Source organism: Narcine bancroftii, chromosome 7 (assembly GCF_036971445.1).
Source record: "Narcine bancroftii isolate sNarBan1 chromosome 7, sNarBan1.hap1, whole genome shotgun sequence".
Lineage (NCBI taxonomy): Eukaryota > Metazoa > Chordata > Chondrichthyes > Torpediniformes > Narcinidae > Narcine > Narcine bancroftii.
The window spans coordinates 81,719,689-81,742,185 of record NC_091475.1 but is presented as its reverse complement, the minus strand read 5'-3'; the positions used below and the strand labels follow the sequence as shown (position 1 = coordinate 81,742,185).

The following is a 22,497-nucleotide window of genomic DNA, read 5'->3' as shown; positions in this document are numbered from 1 at the left end:
GACCACTATTGTAAGGGTTAAAATGCAAGATGCAAGGAAAATCAAAATTTATTGTTATGAAGAAGTCATGAAATTCGGTCATTTTCAGTAGCATCTTAGTGCAAACCTTCATATTATAACCATCTTTCAGTATTACTATATAAAATATAAAAATAATAGTGCACAAAAAGAAGTAAGGCAGTGTTTTTGGTTTATTGATTATTCAGGAATCTGATGGCAGTGGGGGAAGAAGCTGTCCTTGGGCAACCGAGTGCTCGACTTTAGACTCCTGTTCCTTTTCCTGATAGTAGCAGAGTGAAGAGGACATGGCCTGGGTGGTGGAGGTCTTTGAGGATAGAAGCTGCTTTTTTAAGACACTGCTTCATATAGATGTCCTCAATGGAGTGAAGTCTGGTGCCTGTGATGTTGAAAGCCGAGTTAACAACCCTCTGGAGTTTATTCTTGTCCTGAGAGTTCATACCTCTATACCAGACAGCGATACAACCAGCCAGAATGCCCTCCACAGTCACCTGTAGACGTTTATGAGAGTCTTAGGTGACATACCGAATCTCCTCAGCCACCTCACAAAGTATAGCCTCTGGTGAGCCTTCTTTGTGATTACATCAGTGTGGAGGCTCCAGTACAGATCCTCGGAGATGTGCACACCCAGGAATTTGTAGTTCTTGACCTTCTCCCCTATTGAGTCCTCGATGAGGATTGGGTCATATTCCCCGACTTCCCCCTGAAGTCCACAATCGTCTCCTTGGTTTTGCTGACGTTGAGCGCAAGGTTGTTGTCACCATTCAATGAGCTAATTTGACTCCCTCCTCTATGCTTTCTCATTGTCGTTTGTGATTCTGCCAACAACTGTGGTGTCATCAGTAATCTCATAGATAACATTGGAATTGTGCCTGGCCACACAGTCATGCATGTATAATGAGTAGAACAGTGGACTTAAGCACGCATCCTTGGGGTACACCTGTGTTGATAATCAATGAGGAGCCAGCATTTGCAACATGGCTACAAGGTGACCCTAAATGGGAATTAAACTTTCAAGGGTATCAGGTGGTGCAAAGAGATAGACAATCCTGATGGTAAGGGAGGTGGAGTTGCACTCTTAATCAAAGATGAGCTCCAGGCAGTAGTGAGGAATGATATAAGATCTAAAGAGCATAATGTTGAGTCCATTTGGGTAGAGATAAAGAATAACAAAGGGAAAAAATTATTGGTGGGTGTTATCTATCGCCCACCAAATAACAATAGTTTAGTGGCACAGGAAATAAATAGAGAGATAAGTGAGGCATGTAATAATGATACGGCAGTAGTCATGGGGGACTTCAATTTCCACATAGATTGGGAAAATCAAGTTGGTCGTGGGAGTCTGGAAGAGGGCTTCATAGAATGCATCCGCGATAGCTTTCTTGAGCAGCATGTTAAGGAACCCACAAGAGAAAATGCTCTCCTGGATCTAGTGTTGTGCAATGAGATAGGTAGAGTAAATGATGAATTAGTCAGAGACCATCTGGGAAATAGCGATCATAGTATGATTGAATTTCTCATTCAGATGGAAGGGGAAATAGTTAGATCTAAAACTAATATATTATGCTTAAACAGGGGTGACTACCATAGGATGAGGGAGGAATTGGGCAGAGTGGACTGGGAGCACAGACTAATTGATGAAACAGTTGAGGAACAGTGGAAGATTTTCAAAGAAATATTTTGTAATGCTCAACAAAAATATATTCTGGTCAGGAAAAAGGGCAGAAAAAGAGGGAAAAATCAACCGTGGTTAACAAAGGAAATAAAGGAGAGTATAAAATTGAAGGCGCAGGTGTACAAAGCTGCAAAGAGCAGTGGGAAACTGGAAGATTGGGAAAACTTTAAGAGACAACAAGGGGTTACAAAGCAGGTAATAAGAAATGGGAAAAAGGATTATGAAAGTAAATTGGCACAAAATATAAAAACAGAAAGCAAAAAATTTTATAAATATATAAAACAGAAGAGGGTGGACAGAGTTAACATAGGACCCTTTGAGGATGAGAAAGGAAAACTGGTAGCAAAAAATGAGGAAATGGCCGAGGCATTAAACAAATATTTTGTGTCAGTCTTCACGGTGGAAGACACGTCCAGCGTGCCCAAGTGCGGAGTTAAGGATGCGAATGTTGGGGAGGGCCTTGATAAAATAGTTGTTACAAAGGAAGTAGTGATGGAGAAACTAATGGGACTAAAGCCAGACAAATCACCTGGTCCTGATGATATGCATGCAAGGGTTCTGAAGGAAATGGCAGAAGTTATAGTTGATGCATTGGTGGTCATATACCAAAATTCCTTGTATTCTGGGCAGGTCCCGGCAGACTGGAAGACAGCAAATGTCACGCCACTTTTTAAGAAGGGATGTAGGCAGAAGACTGGAAATTATCGGCCAATTAGCTTGACGTCTGTAGTTGGAAAAATGCTTGAAGCTGTCATTAAAGATGAAATAGTGAAATTTTTGGAACGTAAGGGTTCAACAGGCAGACGCAGCATGGTTTTAGAAAGGGAAGATCTTGTTTGACAAACTTGTTAGGATTCTTTGAGGATATAATGGGTGCGGTGGATAGAGGAGAACAGGCTGATGTTGTATATTTGGATTTCTAGAAAGCGTTTGATAAGGTGCCGCACAAGAGACTTCTCAGTAAGTTACAGGAAAGTGGAGTCCGGGGAAGTATTTTGGCCTGGATTGAAATTGGTTGTCTGACAGGAGGCAGAGAGTCGGGATAAATGGGAGTTTTTCAGGTTAGCAGAGAGTGGTAAGTGGGGTGCCGCAGGAGTCAGTGTTAGGCCCACAACTGTTCATCATTTACATTGATGACTTGGAGGAGGGGACAAAATGTGGTGTAGCCAAGTTTGCGGATGACACCAAATTGAGTGGAAGGCAAATTGTAATGAGGATGTGGAGAGTCTGCAGAGGGCTATAGTTAAGCTGGATGAGTGGGCAAAGGTCTGGCAGATGGAGTACAATGTTAGTAAGTGTGAGGTTATCTACTTTGGCAAGAAAAATAAAAGAACTAAATATTATTTAAAGGGTGAAAAACTACAGCATGCTGTTGTGCAGAGGGACTTGGGAGTGCTTGTGCATGAATCGCAAAAAGTTAGGTTGCAGGTGCAGCAGGTTATTAAGAAGGCAAATGGAATGTTGGCCTTCATCGCCAGAGGAATTGAATTCAGGAGTAGGGAGGTAATGTTGCAACTGAATAAGATACTGGTGAGACCGCATCTGGAGTACTGTGTCCAGTTCTGGTCTCCATATTTGAGGAAGGATATACTGGCTTTGGAGACGATCCAGAGGAGGTTTACTAGGTTGATCCCTGGGATGAAGGGGTTGACATGATGAAAGATTAAATTGTCTAGGATTGTATTCACTCGAGTTCAGAAGAATGAGAGGAGATCTTATAGAAACATATAGGATTATGAAGGGTATGGATAGGATAGATGTAGGAAGGTTTTTTGAGCTGGCTGGGGAAACTAAAACGAGAGGACACAGTCTCAAGATTCTGGGGAGTAGATTTAGGACAGAGATGAGGAAAAATAGTTTTTCCCAGAGAGTAGTGAATGTTTGGAATTCTCTAACCAGGGAAGTGGTTGAGGCTGCCTCATTAAACATATTTAAAATTCGGTTAGATAAATTTTTACATGATAGAGGAATTAGGGGATATGGGGAGAAGGCAGGTAGGTGGAGTTAGATCATAAATTAGATCAGCCATGATCGTATTGAATGGCGGAGCAGGCTCGATGGGCCATTTTTTTCCTACTCCTGTTCCTACTTCCTATGTTCCTTGCCAGTAGATGTTGACATAAATCATGCCGTTTCCTAGTAACAACCTGCTTCAAGGACAGCTAACTCTCTCTGCGCATTTGAGATAAGGCAGTCAGTTTTGAATTTTCTTTGTTCTGCGAAGATGAAGGGTCTTGGGATAGACCAAAAACTTTATTGATCGCTTTAAGCATCATATAAGAAAGTGTGTAATAATTTTTTTAAACTTTATTTATTCATTCAAAAAACAAATAGTACATAACATATACAACAATTAACCATAAACATGAAAGTAATTTTTTATATATAGGAAAAAAAAAGAAAAGAAAGAACCCCCCCCCTTCAGCCAACTCTCCTAAGGAGAGCCATAAAGAAAGAAAAAATATTAAAGAAAAATTAAATATACATATTTAGATCTAATCAATATAAATTGAAATGTAAATATTCTGAGTATAACAATCACTTAATAATAAAAAAAACTATAATTATCATGCGAAACTTCCATAATTTTTTTCCATCATTAAACAATATCTCATCTCATTATGCCATCTATTAATATCAATCATATTTGTATCTTTCCACGTACTAGCAATACATTTTTTCGCTGCAGATAAAGCTAAATATACAAAAGCAAGCTGAAAATTATCTAATCCCAAGCCTTTCAGAGGTTGCAAACTACCCAATAAAAATACTATCGGATCTAAAAGTATTTTAATCTTATCTTTCTTTGGCTTGGCTTCGCGAACGAAGATTTATGGAGGGGTAAATGTCCACGTCAGCTGCAGGCTTGTTTGTGGCTGACAAGTCCGATGCGGGACAGGCAGACACGGTTGCAGCGGTTGCAGGGGAAAATTTGTTGGTTGGGGTTGGGTGTTGGGTTTTTCCTCCTTTGTCTTTTGTCAGTGAGGTGGGCTCTGCAGTCTTCTTCAAAGGAGGTTGCTGCCTGCCGAACTGTGAGGCGCCAAGATGCACGGTTTGAGGCAATATCAGCCCACTGGCGGTGGTCAATGTGGCAGGCACCAAGAGATTTCTTTATGCAGTCCTTGTACCTCTTCTTTGGTGCACCTCTGACACGATGGCCATTGGAGAGCTCACCATATAACACAATCTTGGGAAGGCGATGGTCCTCCATTCTGGAGATGTGACCTACCCAGTGCAGTTGGATCTTCAACAGCATGGATTCGATGCTGTCGGCCTCTGCCATCTCGAGTACTTCGATGTTAAGGATGAAGTCATTCCAATGAATGTTGAGGATGGAGCGGAGACAACGCTGGTGGAACCGTTCTAGGAGCCGTAGGTGATGCCGGTAGAGGACCCATGATTCGGACAGGTATTCTAAAAACAATTGAATTTTCATCCAAAAAGATTGTATATGTATACATGACTAAACAGCATGAAAAAAAGTTCCAACTGTATTACCACATCTAAAACACAAATCTGATTCATGAAAACCATACTTTTTAAATTTTTCAGGTGTTAAATATAATTGATGTAAAAAATTATAGTTAATCATTGCATAACGTGCATTTAACAATCTAGTTACACTATCATAACAGATATCTAACCAATCATCCTCGGAAAAAATAAAACCAGTATCCGCTTCCCATTTACTTTTAAATCTATCCCAATCCTTTTTATCCGTACCATCCTGTAATATTTGATACATAGATGAAATATAACCCTTCTCTGGTACCTTCATAAGAGAAGTCTCAAATTTAGTAATTTCAGGTAAAATCATATCTCTACCAAACATATGTTTTACCAAAGATCGAATTTAATAATAAAGAAACAAAGAGTTCTTATCAATACCAAAACTGTCCGAAAGTGTGTAATAAATGATAAAGTTTAATAAACTGTGAAAATTTCAACTGCAACTTCAATACAGAGATCTCTTGAAGGAGTCTTAAACAAGGACATTCCAGTCTCCAAACGACTATAAAAGAAGATAGTTGTGACATCAACTAAAAGTTGTTATAAAAACAGAAAATGCCAGAAATGATCAGGATGACATTGGAGAGGAGAAAAAAACGGAATTACAGGTCAATGATCTGTTCCAACATCTGGAGTTTATTGCTCTTCAAATCCTTTTAAATTGTCATATCACTCTTGGAGCTAAGAAAGGAAGTGCAGATGCTGGGGTCAAGTACAATATATAAGCAGACTGCAGAAACTCGACAGGTCATGCAACATCCATAGGAAGTAAAAGGCAACCTTTTGGGCCTGGGCCCTTCATCAGGTATAAGCAAAAACAGGCAGGCGTCCGAATACAAAGGTGGCAGAGAGGTGATAAGGAGAGGAGGGAAGAAGGGGCAGGGGGAGAAGCAAAGACTAACAGGTAAGGTCATAGGTGGAAGCAGGTGGGAGGGTAGAAGAATAAAAAGTTGAGGTGATAAAAGAGGGATGGGAAAGGGGTGGGAGCTGGAAGAAAGAAGAATCAAGGGATAGGAAAAGAAAGAGACTCGGGGAGGGGGTTAACGGAAATTAGTGGTCAACATTAAGGCCATCTGGTTGGAGAGTGCTCAAACAGAATATGTGTTGCGTCTCCAATTTGCAGGTGACCTTCATTTGGCAGTACATGAGGCCATAAGACAGAATTGAAATGGTTGGCTACTGGGAGGTTTTTGCAGTTGCTACTGATGGAGCAAGGTGCTCAACAAAACAATCTCCCCACTTGTGTCCAGTCTCACTACGTAGAGGATGCCACATCAGGCGCTCCAGATACAATAAAGAACCTCTGCAGATTCACAAGCGAAGGGCTGATTGGAGCCCTGATTGGTGGTGAGGGAGGAGGTGTGGATGCAATTGTAGCATTTCCTGTGGTCACGAGGTAGATACCAAGGGGAATAATTAGTAGGGATGAGTGGACAAAGAAGTCCCAGAGGGAGCAGTCTCTATGGAGATAGGAGGATGTGGCGGAAATTGTGAAGGATAATATATTGAATGCAGAGTCTGGTGGTGTGGCAGGTGAGCACAAGGGAAATCCTGTCGTTGAATCTTGGAGCAGAAGGAGCTAGAAATTATGTGTGAGAAATGTTGTAGATGTGGGTAAAGGCTACATTAATGGCAGTAGAGGGGAAGCCACATTTTTATTTGAAGAAGGAGGTCAACTTGGATGTTCTGGAATGGTAGGTCCCATCCTGGAAGCAGATACAACAAAGACAGAGGAATTGAGAGAAAGGAATAGAATCTTTTCAGGAGATGGTGGGAAGAGGTGTAATCGAGCTAACGGTGGGAGTCAGTAGTTTAAAGAAGATGTTTGTAGAGATAGAGAGATAGTGTGTTCCATGCACAGACCAAGTGAATTTGATGTCAGGGTGAAAGTTGGCAACAAAGTTGACAAGCTCATCGTGCATGCAGGAGGCATCTCTATTGCAGTCATCAACGTAGCAAAGGAAAACTTGAGGTTTGCTTGTGTAAGGTTTAATCCATGCTTGTCGCATGGATTAATATATTGATTTTATTTCAGTAATCTTGTTCTCGATTTTATTCACCATTTCACTTCTACTTTCTTTATTTCTCCCCAGTTCCCACTAATTTCCTCATTCTTTCTTGAATCTATGCAATATATCACCAGCTACATTTATTTGGTGGTTTTTAGCGTAAGAAAACATCTGAATTAGATCAGAATAGTGTAATCAAACATAAATTTTCAAGCAAAACAGGAGATGTTTGAACAGGTGATTTTAATCTTAGTCATTGATTTTGCTTTTAAGTGTTTAAAATCTATGGTGGATAGTCGTAAACTGGCCATATGGAGATCAGAATTTTTCCTCTAATGTTGATGATATGCTTTCAAACCCCTTTTATTGTGCTGCATTGTATTATGAGATTAAATAACTGTTGCAATAAAAATTGTGAATGTTGTGATCTTTGCTGTTGTAATGTTGCACTTGTTGAGTCATAAATGTTTCCCTGCTTAGTGGCAAACTTGCCAAAATTTACCACAGAAGTCCCAAAAACCAAGGTAAAGTTGGAGAAGGCAATATAATGTGAAATGATCAGTTGCACCTTCATTGGACATTTTAAACTGTTTATAATTAATTTGAGGAGTGCTTCATGTTTGTTATTTTAAACTGAAATATGGTTTTTAAATTGCAGTTCCACTTCAAGAAAGAAGAGGTGTGTAAGCATGTATGTACAAAAGAATATAACATTGGAAAAACCAATGACAAATCAAAGCTGATGTTTTTAAAAAATGGCATACAATTAAACTATCAACATCATTGGTGAGTAGTTGAGAAATTACTAAACAGAAAATCATAGAAAATGCAAATATCATGAATGAAAATACATTTTTAGATGATAACTTTTTTCTCAACCAAAAGCCATTGTTTAAATGCAATTACCACATTAGACTCAAAACCAAGGAAGATAAGCAGCCCACGGACTGCTCCAGAACCAGAAGATTGCACATCCCTGTGCAGGAAATGTCAACAAGGGAAACGATGGGATTCAGGGAAGAAATTAAAATCAGTTCTTTCAACACTGAACAAGCAGGCCCTTTAATGCTCAGGAACATAGAAATGTATGAGTGCATAATGACAGAATGGTCAAGCTATTTAATGATCTGTTTTAGTAATACAGGTGAATGTATATGAAAGGAAGTGTTGGGCACTTCATTAAATTAACTTGATCATTTATGCACTTTATCAATGTGTATAACTTAACTTGCAGGATCATTGATAATATGCCTGTCACATGGTGCTATGATGTGGAAGAGGGCCTGAAGTTCTGCAATCCAGGATTTCCCATTGGCTGCTACATAACAAAAGCTGGCCACCCAAAAGATGCTTGTGTTATTAGCGTAAGTTTCTGCATTTTATGTGTATTTGAATGTAGACCATAATATCATTCTAGAGCCAATTCTTGAAACAAAAGATTCAAACTCAACGTCACCTGGTAGGCATGTGTAGAGGTTGAAGTTGTTCGTCATCTATATTTGTAATTCTGAAACAAATTATAAGCATTGCTTTCATCTAAAATTAACTTCTCAAATCTATCTTCAATGCAGATTGTACTACTTCAATGATTTGATATCATGATGATGGGAGTTTATTGTCATATACATAAGCACAATGTACTATGGCACTGAAATTCTTACGTGCTGCAGCCACACAGATACACCAATGAAAATAGTATACATTAAATTACCACACTATGCCAAGACAAAGAAAGAGATAACAAATACAGAAGAATGGTTAAATATTCACAGTAGCAGTTAGTGCAAGAAAAAAAGTGGCATTTCAATAGTGCACAGATGTTTGGGTAGTCCAGGAGTGTTTTATGGTTAGGGTGTAGGGTGGTACAGGGAGATTGAAAAGCCTGATAGCTAATTGGGTGGGAAAAAAACTGTTCTTAAACTTAGAGGTGATGGACTTTAGGTTTCTGTACCTTCTGCTTGAAGAAGAGGATGTGACCAAAGTGATGGGGATCTTTTCTGATCATGGCTGCCTTCTAAAGCCAGTATCTCACATAGGTCTTTTCATTATACCTTGACATTAATGAAGGACCTGAATTTAATAGACATATGGAGAAGAATTTGCCCAAGAAAGCGAGATTATTCTTTTTATTCAAATAGATACGATTCTTATTCAAGGATAGATTTATTTTTAATATCGGCACATCTCCAAGATAGAATTAATCAAGTTGATTACAAAGCAAGAATATTATCGGATCATTCACCATTATGAATGGCACAATGTTAGATAAAGAAGAATCAATTTATAGATGGAGATTTAATTCAATCTTATTAAAAAGGCCAGATTTTTGTGATTTTTTTTTGCCAAAAGATAAATTCAATTAATAATAAATTTATTTGATGGGACATGATGAAAGCCTATTTCAGAGGACAAATTATAAGTTATATTTCTAAAATTAAGAAAGACTATATGAAAGGATTAGACATATTGGAAAAAGAGATAACATGTTTAGAAAAAGTTCTGCAAAGATGGACCTCCAATGAAAGACAGAAGATTTTAAATAAGAAACTTCAGTATCTTCTTCTCTCTTTGGCTTGGCTTCGCGGACGAAGATTTATGGAGGGGGTAAAAGTCCACGTCAGCTGCAGGCTCGTTTGTGGCTGACAAGTCCGATGCGGGACAGGCAGACACAGTTGCAGCGGTTGCAGGGGAAAATTGGTTGGTTGGGGTTGGGTGTTGGGTTTTTCCTCCTTTGCCTTTTGTCAGTGAGGTGGGCTCTGCGGTCTTCTTCAAAGGAGGTTGCTGCCCGCCAAACTGTGAGGCGCCAAGATGCACGGTTTGAGGCGTTATCAGCCCACTGGCGGTGGTCAATGTGGCAGGCACCAAGAGATTTCTTTAGGAAGTCCTTGTACCTTTTCTTTGGTGCACCTCTGTCACGGTGGCCAGTGGAGAGCTCGCCATATAACACGATCTTGGGAAGGCGATGGTCCTCCATTCTGGAGACGTGACCCATCCAGCGCAGCTGGATCTTCAGCAGCGTGGACTTGATGCTGTCGACCTCTGCCATCTCGAGTACTTCGACGTTAGGGATGAAAGCGCTCCAATGGATGTTGAGGATGGAGCGGAGACAACGCTGGTGGAAGCGTTCTAGGAGCCGTAGGTGGTGCCGGTAGAGGACCCATGATTCGGAGCCGAACAGGAGTGTGGGTATGACAACGGCTCTGTATACGCTTATCTTTGTGAGGTTTTTCAGTTGGTTGTTTTTCCAGACTCTTTTGTGTAGTCTTCCAAAGGCGCTATTTGCCTTGGCGAGTCTGTTGTCTATCTCATTGTCGATCCTTGCATCTGATGAAATGGTGCATCTGAGATAGGTAAACTGGTTGACCGTTTTGAGTTTTGTGTGCCCGATGGAGATGTGGGGGGGCTGGTAGTCATGGTGGGGAGCTGGCTGATGGAGGACCTCAGTTTTCTTCAGGCTGACTTCCAGGCCAAACATTTTGGCAGTTTCCGCAAAGCAGGACGTCAAGCGCTGAAGAGCTGGCTCTGAATGGGCAACTAAAGCGGCATCGTCTGCAAAGAGTAGTTCACGGACAAGTTGCTCTTGTGTCTTGGTGTGAGCTTGCAGGCGCCTCAGATTGAAGAGACTGCCATCCGTGCGGTACCGGATGTAAACAGCGTCTTCATTGTTGGGGTCTTTCATGGCTTGGTTCAGCATCATGCTGAAGAAGATTGAAAAGAGGGTTGGTGAGATAACATGTTTAGAAAAAGTTCTGCAAAGATGGACCTCCAATGAAAGACAGAAGATTTTAAATAAGAAACTTCAGTATAATGCATTACAAACATATAGAACAGAGAAAGTGATAATGAGAACTAAGTAGAGATATTATGAGTTAGGTGAAAGAGCCCATAAGGTCCTTGCTTGGCAATTGAAAATAGAATGTTTCAAGAACAATTAATGCAATTAAATTCGAGTCAGATACGACTACCTATTAACCTCAAGAAATCAATAATGCTTTTAAGCAATTTTATTCGAAGTTATATAAATCAGAGTCGCAGAGAGAAGGTAATAAAATAGAAGATTTTTTTGTCACAAATAAGGCTAGCAAGGTTAACTTTACAATAGCAAGCGTAGCTGGATGCCCCTTTCACCCCAATGGAGGTGAGGGAAGCATTGAGCTCATTACAAACTAATAAATCTCCAGGAGAAGATTGTTTCCTGCTTGAATTTTATAAAGATTTGATGATTTTTCCTTTTATAGAAATATTAGATCAGGCAGTTATAACCCACACTCTCCCGGAATATTTTTCTAGTGTGATAATAACAGTAATACCAAAAACAGAGACCCTTTAAAACTGTCGTCATATAGACCTATTTCACTATTAAATGTAGATTACAAGATAATTGCAAAAATTTTAGCTCATAGATTGACAACATTTTTACCAAAGTTGGTAAATATGGATCAGACAGGGTTTATGAAAAAGAGAATCTGCAGATAATGTAACTAGATTACTTAGTGCACAAAAGAGGGGAGATCATGCAGAAAAGGTAGATAGATTAGAATGAAACTTTTTGTTTAAGTTGTTTGAAAGATTTGGAATGGGACAGGTATTTGCAAATTGGGTTAGAGCCTTATATAATTAACCTAAGGCTAAAGTTGGAGGTTAAGTAGGGAGGTTTCAGCACCATTTCCATTAACCAGATTTAGTAGACAAAGATGGCCATTATCACCTGCTCTATTTATTTTAGCGATAGAACTACTTGCAGAATTGATTTGACCTGATCCTGATATTAAAGGATTTAAAGTTAATCAAGAGGAATATAAAATTAATTTATTTGCTGGCCATCTTTTGATCTACTTGATAGAACCAACAGTTTTGTTACATAAATTATACTTAAGACTGGAAGAATATTGGAAAGTGTTGGATTATCAAGTAAATTGAGATAAAAGTGAAATTATGCTCCTTACTATAGGGGATTGCACTTAGTGTCAATGTGATACTCACTTTAAATGATTGACAAATGGAATAAAATATTTAGGGATACGGGTAAATAATAAATTAGATCATTTATATAAATTAAATTACTTTTACTTAAGAAAATTGGACAAGAATTGAACAAGAGGAAGATAATGCCAATAACATTATTGGGTAGGGTTAATTGTGTTAAAATGAATATATTTCCTAGAGTACAAAACCTATTTCAAACATTACCAATAATGACACCACAAAAGTTTTTTCAAGAATTAAATAAAAAATATAAGAAACTTTCTTTCGAAGGATATGATGTCAGGAGTTTCTTTAGATAAACTGACATGGAAGTTGGAGAGAGGAGGTTTACAGCTACCAAATTTTTAAAATTACTATAAGGCAGCTCCAATGATGTTTCGTGCTTCATTTTTTCATGGGGAGAAAAGCCAGCATGGATTAAAATACAAAATTGATAAAATTGAAGAGAGAATATCAGAAGACTTAAAATATATATAAATGGGAATCAAAATTATTAGCTGAGGAGAGGAAAGCATCTTTGTTGGAACATTTGATTAATATATGGAATAAGATAAACATTACAATTGGAACGAGTGGGGTTGTCCTGCCGAAGATGCCTTTAGTACAAAATTGATTTATTCCATTTATAATGGATAATCAATTTTTAAACATTTGGTCTCGGAAAGGAATTAGATATATAGAAGATTGTTATGAAGAAAGAAATTTAATGTCATTTGAACAATTAAAAAGTAAATATGGCATACAAAATAATAGACTTTTTCGTTATTACCAATTAAGGGCATATTTATGAGATAAATTGGGTCCAACAATGTTATTACCAAAATGTGGTGAAGTGGGTTGTACTCTGTGTGTGAGTGTAAACAGTTACTGGTATCGGTCATGTAAAGCCCGATGTGAGACTGATTTAAATATTAACATTGATGAACAAAATTGGTCAGACTTAGGTCGAGATAGTATGACAAATACAATAAATGTTAGATACAGATTAGTTCAACATAATTTTTTACTGAAATTCTATCTCACCCCACAGAAGTCAAGTAGATTAAAATCAGACTTAACAGGCCAGTGTTTTAAATGTGGCCAGGAAGTAGGATTAAGGGAGACCCTTTTGGTCAAATTTGGCAACTTTTTTAGAACCAGTTACAAGAACTAAATTCCCACAGAAACCAATGTTATTTTTATTAAGTAATATTGAATGGATAAAATATTAAAATTATCTATATATCAAAAATAATTTGTAAAGATTGCCTTGGCAGTAGCAAGAAACTGTATGGCAGTAACATGGAAATCGAACACCCATTGAGGTATGGAGCGATGGAACACTAGAAATGCATAGCTGCGTTCCTCTTGAGAAGATTGTTTATAATCTTAAAAATAAATATGATGTATTTTTTTGAAAATTTGGCACCTGTATTTACAAATTGTGGGAATTAATTTATAGATGTTTTCACTAAACTTCGAACCTCGTTAACATCCTTGGCAGTATTAAAAGATACAGATGGTCAGCTGTGTGATGAGGGGTGTCCTCTGGTAACCAGGTTTCTATTGTTTTTTTTTTAATTTTCCTTATCATTCTTTTTTTTAATACTTTTTTATTAATTCTTTTTTCCTTTCTTGGGGTTTTGATTAGGGGAGGTGTTGGGATTTTATACTATCATTTATAATGGATTTGATACTAATACAGTGAAACTTCATTAGAACGTGATTCGTTAATCTGTGGAATCGCTTATAGCGCGGGTGTCTGTGGACCCCAAACATTGTTTTAGGATGCCAGTAGCTAACAGCCACAAACTCAAAAATTGATTCTTATGACTCATTTACAAGATGTGTATGTTAATATGTGAATGTTAATATGTGGAGTTTAAAGGTCTTAAAAGTCTTATTATAGGGTTTGAGTCACAGTATTCTGTTTTCCTGCTTCCTGAATCATGACATATATGACATATATGTTCCGCTACTTGGCTGTAATGCGGTATGAAATCTTGTACCCCAACTACTGTGTTCTAACGAAGTTTTATTGTATTTGACTACTGTATTATGCATTTGGCTATGATTACATGTATGAAAAATTTTTAATTAAAATTTTTGCATAAAAAATGTTTTCAGTGGATGGGTGGTCAGTGCTCATGATGGACTTGGCTTGGTTTGCCACTTTCTGCAGCCTTCTGCATTCCTGGGCACTTGAGTTACCAGTCTGTATTACATTCTGCAGAACACCTGCAGAGGTTTAATAGATTATTCAATGATATTCCAAATCCCCTCAGACTTAGAAATGGGGCCATTGATGATTCACTTTCATGATTTCCTCAATATGCTGATTCCAAGAGAGGTTCTATGATATGAGAACTCTCAGGCACTTGAAAAAAAGGTAAAGGTTCCATTATTGTCATGTAATACTACATTTAGAATGTAACATACATGAAATTCTTTTAAATTTGTCTACCGTAAGGAAGACAGAGAGTCGCCACTTTGTCCAGGGAAGATCGAACTCACTACCCCAGTTTACATCACTAGTACTATAACCACTGAGCTATCAGAGCCTCGAACAAATCTCTCCACTGCCATCCCATCAATGAAGACAGGTGCTTGGTCCTTCACCTTCCCCTTCCTGATGTCCACAATAAACTCCTTGGTCTCGCTGAGGTTGAAAAAACAATTGTTTTGGCACTACACATCTAGATTCTCAACCTCAATCCTACATTCTGATTTATGATTTCTCCAACAATGAGACATCATCACTGAATTTATAGATTGCATTGGAGCAGAACTGACAACACCATCATGAATGTTCAAGGAATAGAGCAGAGATACTCCTGTGTTGTTGGTCATCTCCTAAAAGTTTCCTTAAATTCCATTCCAGGTTAGGCACATCCTATATTTGTCTCTTGTTGAGGGGGGGGAAAGCACAATGTGAAAGAGACCTCTGTCCAATCTTGTTTCTGCAATCTACATAGTTGGGGATCACTGGGCAGTGAACAAGGATTGCCAATCGTGATGGAGGAGCACAAAGCTACATTTTGTGTCCCAGCTGCTATAGATTAGACTATTTCATGTGCAATTGAGGGTTTTCCTCTGTCATTTTCAATTTCTATTCTCTGAACTGCACATAATGTTGACCACGTCTTTGCCTTTGGTCCACTTTCGGTTGTGGCTCCATTTGAGCAACAGGAGTAAGATTTTCTCTTTGTCATAAGTGCACAAAGTCTGAGTCACGCTGAATCATCGAAGGGCCTTTGTTAAAGTTGGCAGTCGACATTTTGTGTGCAATGGTATATAGAGTTTATCCAAGAAAGAAATGTACATTCTTTCCCAAATAAATTTTTTTTTATTTTTTAAGATGTCTCTTATATAGTGTGATCTTTAAATTTGTTTATGTATTTTGACACAGGAGAAGGCCATGTGACCCATTAGGTCTATGCTTGCTGTCCCTTTCACCCTTGCTTTATTTCCCTAAAGCTCTGAAACTTGGTATCTTATATAACCATCAATTTCCCCTTTGATCCTTTTGCCATTTACCTGTATTAAGAGGTAAACTACCTTGTTGTTGATGTGTCTTTGGGAGAAGGGAGGAAAACCATCGGTCATGGGGGAGATTGTGTAAACTATACAGTGCCCGATGTAAGGATTGAACCTGGAGCAGGGAGGAAGCAGCAGTGCATTTTGCACAATTGTGCTACTCAATATAATTAGTCATTGCCTTGCTTTTGAAATGTTCAAAATATATCTGGACAGATACATGGATAGGAAGGATATGGATCGAATGCTGGCCAATAGGGCTAGTCCAGTATACTAACTTGGTCAACATGGACAAATTAAGGCTGAAGGGCCTGTTCCATGCTGATTTACTCTAAACAATGGAGGTAAATTATTTGGAAGCATGTAAATTTAATATTCTTCAAGAATATCTTCATTCCAGCAAGAAAATTTATAACATACAAAGTTAAACAAATCTTACCATCAGGTATTACTAACATTTTTTTTTACCATCCCTTGTACAGACTTCCTTCAATGAGAAGGACACTTACTACATCTTCAATCATGTGGATATCACAATATATTACCACAGTGAAATTGAGAAAACTGGTGCAAGACTTGTGGCTGCTAAATTAGAACCAAAAAGGTAAGCACAATGTTAAGTTATCAAGCCACTTTGAACATGTTAGAAATTATACTTCTTTGTGCATTGTCTATTGAAAATTTCCATTTTTTTAATTTAATGTCATTTAATGGAAAGTAAATCATTATGCTAATTATTTTGATGTTATACTTTACCTTTTGATCTTGATATTATGGAAGAAATTGCTTTCATTTTTAATTATAGAGCTTTAATTTATGTCTCAACAGCTTCAAACATACACATACGGCTATGCCTGACTGTTCAGGACCACCCCTGGGCATCCCTGATAAATTTAATGTGAAAGTTACTATTCCCTATACCTATTCTGTTAAATATGTCGTAAGTAAATCTTTGTTGTCAACTTGTTGATTCCCATAAAAATATAGATTAAGCAGGTAATTAAGCTGAGTTTTGATTTGAATTGGGGGAGTAGGGACAGTTAGTACATTTGTGTTACAATTTAGCTGAAGTGCAGATTGGCAAAGTACATGGGGACAAGAAACAAGATATTTTTAGAAAGGAGAAGATTTCCCACTCCAGCCCAGTTTTCCTTCCACAAAAATTGGAAGGAGGGTGAGCAGGTTAGTGAACAAGATTTGAAATGTGGAGCAAAGTTTTACTGAGCCCAGTAATAAAGTAGTCTAAAAACTAAAAGTAGCAAAACTGTCAAGTTAAAGGCCAATGAATGCACTTTAGAGCTTTTCTTAGCAGATAATATTGTACAATGAGGATCTTGTATCCAGCACACGCTTGTTTAGAAAGACTTGTTGCTTCTGATTTTCTTGCTAGTGTGATCAGGGAGTTCCAAAGTGCAAGTGACATCTACCCAAGGGGTTTGGGTGTATGGCGGGAGCTGGGGGTCGGTCCAGAATGCTAGGAATCAGGAATGTAGGTAGATTTGCAACCAGTCAGGTCCCCTGCTCCCCTTAACGTCACCCGGTTCAAGGAGAATTTATAATGCCAGTATTCTGTGTAAATTGTGCTCAATATACTGCCATATGTAATGTTAGATAGAGCATTGATTAAAAATTTGCTGGTCTGTTAACCCTTCTCACTGAACTAGGTATTTTCAGACATTTTACTACAATCACAGCATCTGCAGACTTTTGTGTTTCACTCCATTTTGAGACAAATAAATTAGAAGCAAAGAATACTGGGGTAGTAAAAGGAATAATATCCAATAATTCAGAACATCTGACCTGCCAACACTGAAGTCCCAAGGATGCTGAATTGTCAGACTTCCTGTAAATGGTAATGGGCCTTTTGAGATTTCTCCAAATTTTTCACTTTCTTTTTTTTTAAGGACCAAACTTTATTTAAATGTTATTTGAACTGCTTCTTCGTGTACGAATCCAGGAGACTTGAGTACACGGTGAATGTTAGTATAGCTTTTCAGTCATGTAACCAGAACAGAGATGTTCTGATGCATTTTAACTTGTAGCTGTTGGAATATCTGTGGTGTTACTGCAACTGTAATGTGCACTATATTTCTTTTCTTGGTATAATTCAGATCATTTAGATATTAAAGTGACCACAAGGGAATAGTGTAATATCAGGGCATTCTCCAAGTTTGTAATATCTGACCCTTTCATTGATGAAATACCAGATAATAAGATTTATTCCCATGATCGACATTTTATGTGAGAATCAATAGGTGATGAAGTACTTTGAATATTGACTTCATCAGTTTTATTTTGTAGTCTTTCAGATACCATTTCTTTCTCAGTCAGTTTTGAGTTTTTGTCACTTCATTTATGTAGAAAGTGCAGCAGTCAATTCTACACAAACCAACAGCCAAGTAATTGGTTTTTGTGATGCCCATTGAGCTTTCAAAATGGCTTTTTACAGGATATTACCCTTACAGAGTATTAGTTTCATATTTCATCTGAAAAAAATGCTGCTCTAATGTAGGGACAAGCTTTCAGTTCTGTACTTAAACATTAGCCGACATTTTTGAGTCTCTGGAGTGAGTCTTGAAATCTTTGCTTGGTGACAGGAATATGCTGCCAGCTAAACCTCTGGCACTATATGAAGTTAAGCAAATATTATTCATTCGGGTTTCACAGAACATGTGTCATTACTTTCACAATGCTTTGAAGACTGTGCCAGGCTCTGCTATGTATCAGTTCCATACTGAGTCTGGATGCACCCATGTGGTTACTACACCACTGTCTGGATATCTCTTCCACTAAACATATATAAAGAACAAAGTATATTAAAGAAGTAGAAACTGCAATATTTTTAATAGGCATATTTAAGTTCTCTCCAATTCAGGATTTTCTATTTTGAAAGGGATCCTTTTCAAGTGTTCAAAGCATTATCTTTTCAAGTCATAATGTTAATGGTTAATGCTATGACTTGCGAAGGAATAATGCCAAATGTTACCAACAATTAACTTCTGAAAAAGATGTAAATTCCCTGTGTTGATAATTGAATTTGTTTCGAAAGTATACACAGCAATTCTGCCATCTTGTATTTTATTCTCCTTTGTCTTTTATTCCTTACAGAAATCACCAATTAAATGGGCATCAAGATGGGATTACATTTTAGAATCTATGCATCATACAAACATTCAGTGGTTTAGGTAAGAAGTCATTTTAAGGTTTATTGTACTTTGTGAAATGTGTGAGTCCCAATAGTAAAACAGGTGTTACAAACATAATGTAACGAGGCTATCTCTGCTCATAGTCAATGTGGATGAAGTACGTTTTTACAGCTTTTGTTGGCAGAGTTGTGGAATGAAAACATTGTTAATTGTATCATTTTCATTGTGCTATCTTGTTGAGCTTGGTGGGATGTGAACAGAAGAGGAATGTTTGAAAAATATCTCTCTATGATTAAACCACCTGCCTTGAGTAAATTTGGGTCTGGAACTAGAACTGTTCTAGAATTCTATTCTAGAACTATTTTACAAAGAAATTGCATGTGATTTTATCTCTTTAAGGTCCTGGATCACAATTAAATAAGAGTATTTGGCTTTTAGTACATTATTGGCTGTTGGCACCCACATCCTTCTCTGCACAGGTACTTGGTAGTAATTACCTGTGCAGAAGAATATTATCACTGTGGGCTGCTTCCTGTAGTTGTGTTAAATATAAAGCAAGAACTGAGCCAGAGTCAATGAAGCCACTACAATATAATAATACCCAAGTTCTTTTGATTGCATTGTTGTCCCAAAAAGGGTCCCAATTGTCTCAGTGTGTTGTGCCAATCCCAGCTGCAATAGAAGTGATCTTGCATAAGGAATTTAATTAAATTGGTTCAATCTGTATTCCTACTTTCTTGCCACCCGAGAAGAATTTTGTTTGAATGGTCATAAAATTACAAAATAGTCAAAAAGAACAAAAAAAAACAGAAAAATTTAATTTTCAGTGGATGGAGAATGAGATTAATATGAGAGGGTAAAAGGGTAATCAGGAACATGGTGGGCCAAAGGGCCACTCTTACATTATTCCTTTAGCAATGGTAACATTCTTGTTCAAGATATCAACACAGTATAGAAATAGGCCCTTTGGTCCTTTGAGTTTGTGCTATCAACCATCCACAAACTTCTTTGTGTCCTTTAGCAGGTGAGGACTTCTGGTTTTCTATGGTACTCAACCTGCAGGTTAAGTGACCCTGTCCCTGAAAGAATTGAAAGTACCAGGAAATTCCCAGCTTGTTGAGTTGGCTAACAGATTTGATTTATAAGCTGTAGGGAACATCAGAAGAATTTTACAGTGTATTATGCAGAAAACTAGGGTTCAATTATCTGATAGGGAAATGTAGTCTTGATCTGAAATGTCGACGCATCTTTTTCCTCCACAGATGCTGCCTGACCACCTGAGTTCTCTCACTATTCTTTGTTTTAGAATCCAACCTCTCCAGTCTCTTTTGTCTTTGATCTACTCTTCACATTTGCTTCCATTATAATTTTATTGCTGTGCATTGAACCTGTATAAATTATTAGCCATATTCTGATCCCCTTTAACGGACTTAAGAGCCCTGACTAAGATTAACATATGTAGGGGCAAGGTTGTATCAGTTGCATACAGTCGAGAGAGGTGTCTCCTGCCAAAACGGCAGAAATGTCCATTTATCAACACTGGTGTATTGTATTTTCCAGGAAGACTGCACCAATTTAAATTAGATTTTGTAGCTAAGAGAGGACATAGTTACAAGACAGTCATTTAAATTTGAAATGTGCAGGAACTTTTCAGAGTGGTGAATGTCTGGCATTCTCTACCACAAAGAGGTGCAGATGGTTAAATCATTTGCCTGTTTAATGAGGATGTAGATGCATTTTTGAAAGAATGTGGGAGTGTACAGAAGAGGAGATGAGCCCTGGGGTAGATCATCCATGACTATACCCCTGCTACTTCTTTGAATATTTATTTTCTTGGAACTTTGTTTAACAGGTTTGTATCACTCGAGAGGCGAATGGATATTTTTCTTATCTCCTTTACTCTTTCCACTTATCATCTTTTCTCTTTCCCAGAAATGAAATAATTATTTTTGGAATATGTTTCACTTTGATAATCTGCATATTTTTGACATTTTTCTTTCGTGAGCTGAGATAGTAATTGTTCAGATCAGAATTTAACTGTATATTACTTTGTTGCTACCTTGGACAATGGAGTATAATGAATGACAAAGAAACACTGGAACATCTGATGATTAAAGGGAAAAAAAGTTTGAATTAAGAGAAAGAAAAACTTTTTTTTAATTAATATCTGAATGGCTGAAACTTCTGAATTTAACTTGTTCCATTTCTGGACCAGAGGGATTAATTTGCTTTTTCTTATTATACAATTAAGCTATTTGTGGGTGATTGGCAGACTTTGGTCCAGCACATTTAATGAGCAATCTGTGCAAATACAGCTGGTTTTCCAGTGTGGCTGGTACAAGATATTTGTATTAAAAATGGCAGGAAATGTACTTGCACGGTATACAAACGCACAGGAGAAACTCAGCAGGTCACACAGCATCCAGAGGAAATAAAGAGTAACCAATATTCTGGGCCTGGGCCCTTCAAGTTATGAGCAAAAAGCTGGCAGGCACCTGAATAAATTTGTGGGTGGGAAGAGGGAGCAAGGGGGAGGTGGAGGTGTTACAGGATCAAACCAGCAACCGCAAAGAAGGCATATCACACAGGGGTAAAGATGAACAATTAGTGTATTAACAAAAATTTACCTTCAAACTTTAATTCAAAATCCCCCCCCCCCCCTTTTATAAAAATGCCCACTGGTTACTATGCAAATTTCTATAACAGTGTAAAACTAATAAATTCCCCGACCTAAATATAACATATATAATTAAAGTCTGTTATATTTCCAACCAGCCCACGAAAAACTTAGACACAAAACACACAAGACTCACAAAACTTCAATCTCAACTGAAGCAAAGATCATAAACAAAATTCAGTTTGTTTGGTAAACTGAAGCCAAAAGATCTTTGAGAGAGAGCACAAAATTCGAAGTTGTCTTGTGTTGCTTGCAGAGAGAGGAACAACTGGCTTGGTCCGGATCCTTCTGGCTGCCTTTGGAATGTTCATCCTTTTTGAAATCCCAACATTCTAAACTGTCCTTCAGACCATGACTCCTGCTATGGGCCTCCTTCCACACCACACCACCGTTTATCGTCCAAGTCCAGAAATTTTTTCCATTTGCTGCACCTGCTCAGTCCGTCTCCCACTCCCTCAGCAGTCCACCTTCACCTTGGCTCTCTAAGGCAAACTGTCACTTTTTAACATAAAACTACACAACACATAGGCCAAGACGCAACACAGAACTTTGTAACAGAGAAGTACAGGGTAAGAGGTGAATGTGGGTGGGAAGGAAGAGGAGAATAACGCTGAGAAATGATAGTGAAAGTGGATAGCTCTCTGAATGGAGAAGGAAGGTCAGGGGTAGGGATCTTGCACCCACACATCGTCTTTTACCACCATTTGGGGTCCAAATAGTCCTTCCAACAACTCTGCAAGGGTTGTCTTCTGCATCCAGTGCTCCTATTCTGGCTTCCTCTACTTTGTGAAACTGGAAGCAGACTAGGAGATCATTTCATTGAGCATCTTTACTCTCTTCATTGCAATAAGAGGGACCTCCCAACGGCCAACCATTCCAACTCTGCACACCATTCCCACGCTGATATGTCTATTATTCATGGCCTCATGCACTGAGACTATCCACAAACTGGAGGAACAA

The 22,497-nt window shown here is 38.1% G+C and overlaps 1 protein-coding gene across 1 annotated transcript in view; it reads left to right on the top strand.

The window, feature by feature from the left end:
- tm9sf2 (transmembrane 9 superfamily member 2) overlaps positions 1 to 22,497 on the top strand; it is a 73,074-nt gene that overhangs the window by 28,815 nt on the left and 21,762 nt on the right. Inside the window, exons 4-8 of the mRNA XM_069890512.1 lie at positions 7,871 to 7,998; positions 8,447 to 8,576; positions 16,197 to 16,318; positions 16,543 to 16,654; positions 18,823 to 18,899. Of these exons, the coding sequence (XP_069746613.1) occupies positions 7,871 to 7,998; positions 8,447 to 8,576; positions 16,197 to 16,318; positions 16,543 to 16,654; positions 18,823 to 18,899 (569 nt within the window). The remainder of the gene's footprint in view (positions 1 to 7,870; positions 7,999 to 8,446; positions 8,577 to 16,196; positions 16,319 to 16,542; positions 16,655 to 18,822; positions 18,900 to 22,497) is intronic.